The sequence below is a fragment of the Rosa chinensis genome, chromosome 4, assembly GCF_002994745.2.
Source record: "Rosa chinensis cultivar Old Blush chromosome 4, RchiOBHm-V2, whole genome shotgun sequence".
Lineage (NCBI taxonomy): Eukaryota > Viridiplantae > Streptophyta > Magnoliopsida > Rosales > Rosaceae > Rosa > Rosa chinensis.
Genome location: NC_037091.1, coordinates 51,265,076 through 51,274,345, shown reverse-complemented (window position 1 = coordinate 51,274,345; position 9,270 = coordinate 51,265,076). Strand labels below are relative to the sequence as shown.

The window sequence follows — 9,270 nt, the reverse complement described above, 5'->3', positions numbered from 1 at the left end:
TTTATACTAGGCAACTAAACAGAAAACAACAAACTAATTAATCTGGATTCTTCTAATCAGCTAGCAGGATTATGACACGTGGATGACATGAAGTAGTCAAGATTGAATTCTCATGCAGCTCACTAATTATGGTCAGAGAGACGTTGAGTCATGCTTCTAGTGTCAGAGAATTGGTTGTGAGGTGGTTAGAGCAAGTTCACCCGTGGGTCACCAGGTCACCTACTATTCACTATTTTTTTATGTGTATTTTCACTCTCTGGGTCATGGGCACAGTGTATTTCGTGCCTTGGGTCACCATGTGTCACCCTGGGTCACTTTCTAGGTCACCCTGCTGACCTGCAAGCTGACTTGGTGACCAAGGTCTTATTGGAAATTGTGCCCGTGACCTAGAAAGTGGAAATAAACACTAAAAAGCGGTGAATAGTAGGTGACCTGGTGACCTAATGGGTGAACTTGCTCTTAAGCTCACCAAGACCACGTGCAACAGTGTTGCTCAAGCTGTTAAGCACAAGATTCGTACTAGCTATATTTGCACACGGACCAGCTTCAAGAGATGATGTGATAGAGCCATCCTCACCCTTGCTTTCACCTTTGCTTTCATCATTAAGCTCCATCTTAACAAGCCTAACCCAACACCAAAGAAAGTAGGTCGATCTGCTGCGATGAAATACCCTTAGAAAGTTAGAAAGAGGGCATAAGGAACATTATAGCAGAGCCGTCCCTTGACCAAGGCAACCAAGGCAGTGGCCTTGGGCCTCAGTTTGGGGAAGGTCTCCATCTCAAAATGCCTATATGGCTATATATATGTGTGTGTGTTAAAAAAAAAAAGGATAGTAAAAGAAAAAAGATGCAGAAACTGTATTCTGTAGAAGACGATGCCAAGGCCGATAAAATCAAACTCGTGACTCCATGAGGCCTCAAAATTTCCTCCTTTTCTTTTGTATTTTTATGTTAAACACCCCAAGTTTTCCTCTTTCTCCATCACTCTGGGATTAGAAAATAAGATGACCAAAAGTTTTGCTCTCAATTTCACCAATTTGGGCAAAAATGAAACGTTGGCTGCTGAAACATGAATTTTTATTCCCCTTTGATTCTTTCAAAGACAAACGGTAACATTGCTTCCGTTTATGTCTATTTAAGCCATTGACAGACTCTCATAGACGCATAGAAGCAATCTTTCTCTTCCTCTCACTCAATTCTGAATTTCATCCTCTGTTCTAATTTCTGTGATTACACGTATTTTTATGCATGTAATTGTATCCAAAACACTAGAAATATGCTAATACTTGAGCCAATTATAATGTAGTTAATCCAATTTTATTTATTGTGTAGGAAATAAACGGAATTGGAGAAATCGAGAGAAAAATGATGAAAAATAGAGCAAAATAGAATTTCAGACGAAAAGTCAAAATGGTCGATCAACTAGTTGACCAAGGTCAACGTCATCAAAAGTGAAGCCCATGTGTTGGTGAAAAAGAAGAAATAGAAAGAAAGAAAAAAGTGAAAAAAAAAATGATGAAGAATGGAATCTGCACGTGGCATGGTGATCCATTAATTAAGCAATTGACCCATTGCTTAATCAGCCTTTGCTGACCATTTCAGACAATTTTCTTTCTTTCATCCTTAAGCCAATCACGTGATGGCAAGTGGCCTTTATCTCTTCTATTCCTCACAGCCCAGCCACACAATTATAGCTCTCGACCACTTTTTCTTTATATATAATACCGAGAACCCTATTCCCAGGTATCACGACCCTCTTCCTCTTAACATAAGCCGACCTCGCCCATCACTACTCTCTCTCTCTGCGCAACAGCCCACACCACCAAATCCCCCATTATTTTCCTTCTCCTCTCAAACACCGAAACCACACCTCCATTTCTTCTCATTTTTTTTCCCTCACCAATTTCATCACCTCACCAAAATCCACTCCACCTCACCAAGATCCATTTTCCTCCTCACCAAGATTTATTTTCCTCCTCACTAAGATTCACCTCACCAAAATCCCATCAAATCCTCATCAATTTCTCAAAAGGATTTCAAGGAGCTTCAAGGGATCTCATCTAAATCAAGACTTGAGATTGGGTATAGTAGGAAGCCATAAATCAAGGCTTGTCATAATTGCTCCATAGCAATTTGTGACTTGTTCTTGTTACTTTTCACTCTTCTTCACCTTTACCTCTTTAGTTAATTGATGAATATTGTTGTTGATTTTTGGATGGGTTGTGAGTAGTCTATTTAGGAAGCTAGGGTTTGAGCCCTAGCATGGATTTAATGTAATAAATATGTTTTGATTTAATGGTTTTTAATTTCGTGCTTGGCATATGTTCTATTCTATATTATTTGGCTTAGATGCATGCTTAGGAGCTTGATTAACTCTTGAATGTGTAGATGAGCATGTCTAGAAAAGTTAGGGGACCCAATCACTTCTCTAATTTATGGCTAGGACACTTGTTTAGAACATGGTTAGTTACAATACTAATTTCGATTGCCGTATTGGCTAGCTTGGGAACCTTGATTCTAGGCCTCTTCGCCTTTTGGTGCAACTAGAGGCCCTAACAAGGCTCTAGATTGTCCCAATTGAGTTTCTACGACCCTTGATCCGGAGTAGGAATACCATTTAAGGAATCTAATGACCCATGAGCCTTGAAAAGCCTTGGGTACGGTTCTTGATGCCACTATGAATTGAATGACCATTGTCGGAATATATTTGTGCATTAAATTTGGCTAGGAGGATACCCTAGTGACCTAATTTCCATTTCTTGTTAAGTTTCTATCATCTTTATTTTTAGTTACAATTTTAATTTTCAATTGTCAATTTTATTTTCTTCGCAATTAAAAAAATCAAATTTCACAAACCACTTTCATTGTCCATACCATTTGGTTGTGAGCTTCCACATTTATTTGTGGTTCTCTTGACCCATTTTAGGCTTGATTGTTCCGAGCCGGGCATGTAAATAGCTTGGTGCTATTTTTCTAGGTTTGTTTGTTCAATTGTTGGTGACTTAGTGATCGGCATAACCAAGGATTAAAGTTAGCTTTTCAATCCCCGTGGTACGATAATTTCGGGTTCAAATATTTCCCACTTCTTTGATGACCGTGCCCTTATTGCGCGTAAGTTGCATTCAAGCACACAAATCAGTAATCAGAATTTTGATAGTTGATACAATTGTAACAAACCGTCAAGGGCTGAAGTCCAAAATTTTGTGGTTAAAAAATTAGGTTCTATTGTTCTTTATCAGCATTGTTACTTTTTATTTTTTCATATAATATGCTATGATTTAGTTTGAACTTTGTTTTACTGACATTTTTTTTAATGGAAATTTTTTTTAGGAAGGTCTCTAAATTTTGCCTTAGTTCTCACTTTGTCACCGGACGGCCCTGAACACTAGTGTAGTACAGTAGAACAGCTATTGTAAACAAAACAAAAAAACATTGAACACAAATTTGATGGCCATTGGTTCATCCTGGCTTTGCTAGTTTGATAAATTGATATATCAGTCATGAAATCCTCAAGCATTGAAAATTTGAAACCCGCCTTATTGCATTTAAGCATTGTCTTTTGAAATGTTGACAAAATTTACATCTGTATTCTGTAGCGAGCTGCAGTGATTCTAGTTTAAGATGGTCTCTATATTTTGATATTTTCTTACATTCAGATTCTTCTACCTGTAATTTTACAATTAAAAAAAAAAAATTAATGATCCATTCTGTCGTTACAGCCTAAAGAGCCGTCCGTGAGTCCGTCGATAACAAAATGGGTAGAGAGATGTAGTTTAATTGGGTTGTAGAGGCACGTTTTAATACATTTTGGAGAAGAATGTGACAGCTGCTTCTTTGGTAATCACTTATCACATCTAAAGAAGCTTAGATTATAGCTTAAACATCTAAGTTTATTTTAATATTCAATTGACCCCTCAGCTTCAATATGTCTTAAGAGAATTGCTCAATGGATAAAATATCTTTCTGAGTTTGATCAGTGTCCCTATATATGTTACATATAAAGCCAATTTGCGTTTAGTCTGTTTCATATTAACTCCATCTTCATGTGTTACGAAATTGGCCAAAATTCAACATGAGTTGTGAAATTGGACAAAATTTAACATGTGTTGCGAAATTGAATATTTCAAAAATACAAATTTACTTTTATAAGTTGTGCACATATTCATCTTTAAAGTAGAGAAATGGATGGTAAACCTCATGGAAACACCAAAGCGCATGTTTATGTGTTCATAAACTATCAATATGTTAGTCAATGAAACATGATTCCAGGCAACATCCGATGACCGCACGGACATGTGGTGGGGAGGACCAATCACTGCCCAGCATTTTAAGAAACAGGGGCCGTCTCAGAAAAGATGAAAAATTTCATTTCTTCTGATTGAGTGGCCATAAAGCCACGTGGTGGGAAACCCTCACATAAGAATTTCTCAATCTACACCGATACAACTTTTGAGGTCGAAATTGAAAGTTGAAACACAATTGTGGTTTGCATTGAGGCCAGAACCTATTTGCAGACACCAAATCGAATATGACGAGGTAAAGGAAACGTCCAAAAAGATACCCTCCTTTTTTCTACAAAATAATTGGAGCCAGCCAAGAAGCATTAGCTAACAAACAAATTCAACAAACCGACCCAAGATTAAACACAGCCAGAAACTTTGTTTTGTTTTGGCATCAGATTCAGATTCAAACAAGAACAATAATTTTGTTTCCCACTTTACTCCAAAAATATCCTCATAGCTGGAAATTACATTATTGAACAAAGACTCTAACCTAGTCTAGCTGACTTGATCAACGGCCAGGATCTTCAGCAACCCGGCGTAGTCGACGCCTTGAGTTTCATCGCCGCCGCCCAATCTGATCATGGCCGCAATGTCGTCGTCGGTGGCCGGAAACCCAGCCAAGTTCATGTAGCTCTTTAAATCTTCGTGGCTGAGCTTGCCGTCGCCGTCGCGGTCCATGACCTTGAACACGTCCTCCATGACGCCGCCAGCGGCCGAGGGTTTCTGACAGGCGAGCACGCGCTCGAACTCATCGTACTCGACGAAGCCGTCGGAGTTGGAGTCTGCGGCGGACATCATGGCCCGGATGAGGCTTTCGTCGGCGCCGGAGCTGGAGAATCCGGCGTAGAAGGCTCGGAGGTCGTCCTTGCTGATCTTGCCGTCGCGGTCGGCGTCTAGGACGTCGAATGCGGGGCGGAGGTCGGAGGACGAGGACGAAGAGGTCAACGCCGTCGACGTTAGGGTTCGGCCGGTGGGACACATACTTTGATCGGAAAACGGGGAAGCGCGGAAAACGAGGAGGACGTCGTGAATGAGAAAATGAATTGACTAGAGGAGAGGAGGGGTTGTGGGGTATTTATAGGAGAGAGAGATGGGCTTATGGCTTGGTGCGCAAGATTGTTGGGGGTGGGCCCGGGAGGATGTGGGCTGGAAATTACGACGCGTGTGAGTTTGGGGGCTGATTACGTAGCGAGTGATGTCATGAGGCTTTAGGGAGGGGTGTGTGCATCATTGGGGGGATTCTGTTGAAGTGGACTGGTCGGTTTGTCTTTGGCAAAAATTATAGAGGGTATGGTCAACAAATATGTGTGTTCCTGGATTTTTTGGAACGCTCCGGTGCGATATTTTGGGGGCATGAGTCGGCGTGAAACAGACCGACCGATTGTTTCAGTTCGATCAGTTTGGTTTGGTTTGAGTCATTCTGATCACTGCGTAGTTTGGCTAAAATAAAACTCATAAGTCCAAATGTGGTTGATAGTTTTCGAATTGTTAATAGAATAAGTATTAAAAGCATTTTTAGCAATGCTAGCTTTTTTTTAGTTAAATTTTAGCTAAATAGCTAAAAAGTTATTTTGACTAGTTACTTTAAAAATACGTCTGTATCAGTGCTCTCTATTTTAACTAATTTTAAATTTATATTATTTTTAAAAAAAATATTAAATAGTTTAAATGTATTTATAAATTACATAGAGTAACAGAAAATGAATGTTTTAAATTATAGATAGCCTCATCTCGCTCTCTATATTTAGGAGCGAGATAACTAAAAATTATAATAAAGAGTCACTTATGAGTTTGGTGCAGCTGCTAAAATAGAAAAAAAGCTAAACATGCTCTCTAAAATAGCTAAGGAACAAAAATAGAGAATCTACTACAAATGCTCTAAAATAAAAGAATTCATATTGGAAGTTCTGAATTTTTTTGAAATACAATACTATTATTTAACCTTAGCATGTGAGCACTGGCTTAATCTCTGATTCTCTATTATGTAACTAAGCATTTGGGCCACAAAATGACCTTTCAAAGTTTCAATAATGCATGTAACCAAGAAAAAAGAAAGAAAAAGGTTTCAATAATGCAAAATGGTGAACGGCATCAAATTCTGTCCACCACTTTCAATTCGGAGCACATACTTCGCATATGCTAATGTTGTCATCATCTGAAATTTATATTTTGTTGAATTATACTAATCAAGTAAAGAGTCACAACCATTTCTACTCTCCACCTCAATTTTTGCTAGCTGCAGTTGCGGCTGAACATTTGTATTATGTAATTCTTCTAAATTTCAATAAGGCTGACATCATTTTATCTCAAAAAAAGCTTCATTGTGTTACTTTTGAACATCCATACAATTAACTATCCTTATATATTTTCTCATAGATACATATTATTTGAAGAGATCGTCCAAAATTATGTAACTATGAGATGGAATGCACTCTTTAAAATCTGCGGCTGGTTAAGGAGGACCGAGGACCAAGTAGAGCTTGAGTTACTACTCCAACCGAAGGAGGAGGGTCTTTGCTCATCACTGCGCCGCCACGTATCATTTGATGTTTGCAACTGGCGGTCTTCAGTTGCCCGATGCTTAACCACATATTTCGCAGTCGATGGTGCAACTGCAGGCTCAAAGGGGCGAGGCTGCTCGAAGGGCCTAGCTGGTCTTCTTAGGCTTTCTTTTTCTTCCAATTGCTTCCGCCTCTCAGCTTCTTCTTCATGGTTCACAATGGCATTAGCTAATGATGCACATGATGAAAAGAAAAAATTAACAAGGCCTAATACGAGCCATTTTGGAAAACATAACACTATTAACTAATGAGGAATCAGAAAATTCATAATAAAGGAAGGAACTCCTAAATAGCTTTTTTTTCTTTTAGTTAACGAATAAGCTTGATAAATGTTTATCTTCATGCAGCTTTTGGAGTCTTTCTTCTTCACATCTCAGATAGTATATTTTCTTCCTCATTGCCTCCCTCTCTTGTTTCCTGGCCTCAATATCATTGGAGTAATTTGTTCCTTCCTCTCTGCCTTCGTCTCTCAAATTCTGCCCTTCTACGATCCACACCTTTTCCTTGAAGATTGTCAGTTGAATTGTTATCTGCAACAAAGAGCATATGGTATAAGGCCAGAAATATAAAATAAATGCAATATGAATTGTAAAGGAAAGAGTGAGACAGGAGCTGAGTCACATGACAATTAATGCAGTCATTAAGGAGTCGAAAGCAACGGAAAACAGAAGCTGAAAAAAGGGCAAAGGCCCAACTTTGAAAGGTATTTAGCACGTAAAAAAAAAAAAAAAAAAAAAAACACCAAGAGCAAAGACTAGCAGACAAATTGTAAGATGTACCTAAAACTGAGTAGACAATGTATAGTTTATATGTACCTGTAGTTCACGTTTGTGACGCTCCCTCTCTTCCAATAAACCTTGTTGACAACTTTGCTGATATGCAGCTTCAATCAGAGGACAAGACTCTTCTCTTTTTGCTCTTTCCAAGTGATCTATTGTTTTAGCAAGTTTTTGATATTTCTTCTCCCTCTGCCTGATCTTGTCCATTGGAGTTTGCGTCATCGCAAGCTTTTTTTTTTTTTTTTTGAATAATCGCAACCTTTTCCTATACACATAAAAAGTTGATAAACTTGACCTTCCATGCAAAATTGCAAATCATAGTCATAACTAAATGAGACCAAAATTGTCCTTAACTCCTTACCCCTTCAGAATTTCTGGTCCAGCTGTTGTGGGAGCTAAGTAAGGAGGAGTGAACTCCTTCAAACACAGAGCACTCTGAGCTGTTGATTAGAATGTGTCAAAAGAATGATCAAGGACTAGAGATATAGGAAGAACTGAATGTAGGACCAGAACTTGTTACTTGCCTATAATGTCAATGACGGTTCTTCCATTTGTGTATCGCCCGGTAGGCTTTCCGAAATCGATGCCATTGGGAGAATAATCAGCCTTGGAGAGTGAGGGAATGTAGTTGTTGTCTCCAACTTCAACCAGAGAATCCCCAAACACAAAATTAGCAGGAGTTTCTTTTGCCAAACACATTCTCCACAGTGCAAAAATTATGCCAAGAACGAATTTTCCATCTAAAAATATGCTACCCATTATAAAGATCTTGCAAAAGGGTATCTCCAATTTCTCAAAACAAATACTATACTTCAGATGAAGTTTGAAAGGAGCAACAGCCCTCTTTATGTAGATATATTTACAATCACTTCAGCGAAACACATTATTAAGAGCATGAAAAACAGTTAAACGGGACCAGAGTAGAGCAACCTCTTCTTGTCAATATCTAAATTCAATCATAGGCCTAAAACAGTACTGTTGAGGGAGTTTCCAGGTGAAAGAAGAAGTAGATTCAAGTAGCTAACCCACCGTGGAGTCCGAGAGTGTAACTGTAAGAAAGTTTCAAAGTCAGAGCAGTAAAATGTTGTGAGTCATAGATATTTTAGGATTACAATTAGGAATAGAATTATACTAAGGGCTTTTGTCCATTTACATCATTTTTAGAGATTTTTTTTCCACTTACCCCATTAAGTTTTTTTAATTCCCTCTTACTCAAAACACTCTAAGGAGGTATTTCCTAACACCCCATTAAGATTTTTTTTTTAATACCATTTTGCCCCAATAGTCTATTGCCTCCTAATAGACGTCTATTGTCTCCCAATAGACGACTATCAGCCATGTATTGCCCCCTAATAGACGGCTATTGGCCCCCAATAGACGACTATTAGCCATGTATTGCCCCCAATAGACGTCTATTGCCCTCCAATAGAATTTTCGGTAGCCGGAATGGAAACTAAAGTTCCTAAAATTAGACAAATAAAACTTTGATTAAAGAAAAATACGAAGAGATTATATCAATTTGAAAACGTCTATTGCCCTCCAATAGACGTCTATTATCCCCCAATAGACATTCAAAACTTTTTTCCTTTCCTTCTATCCCATTACTTAAAAAAAAAAAATAATAATAATAAAAATCTGATTTGGGCA

At 38.4% G+C, this 9,270-nt stretch overlaps 2 protein-coding genes across 2 annotated transcripts; both read right to left on the bottom strand.

Annotated features, from left to right (window-relative positions):
- Positions 1-4,136: 4,136 nt before the first annotated feature.
- On the bottom strand, positions 4,137-5,339 carry LOC112200670 (calcium-binding protein CP1). Its single transcript, XM_040517337.1, has 2 exons — positions 4,774-5,339; positions 4,137-4,572 (listed from the first exon to the last, which is right to left on the bottom strand). Exon 1 carries the CDS (start codon positions 5,262-5,264, stop codon positions 4,779-4,781), a length of 486 nt encoding a protein of 161 aa, XP_040373271.1. The 5' UTR covers positions 5,265-5,339; the 3' UTR covers positions 4,137-4,572; positions 4,774-4,778.
- Positions 5,340-7,980: 2,641 nt separating this feature from the next.
- Positions 7,981-8,382, bottom strand: LOC112199503 (GDSL esterase/lipase At4g16220-like). Its single transcript, XM_024340513.1, has 2 exons — positions 8,148-8,382; positions 7,981-8,063 (listed from the first exon to the last, which is right to left on the bottom strand). The coding sequence occupies exons 1-2, from the start codon at positions 8,380-8,382 to the stop codon at positions 7,981-7,983; spliced, it is 318 nt and encodes a 105-aa protein (XP_024196281.1).
- Positions 8,383-9,270: the final 888 nt, after the last annotated feature.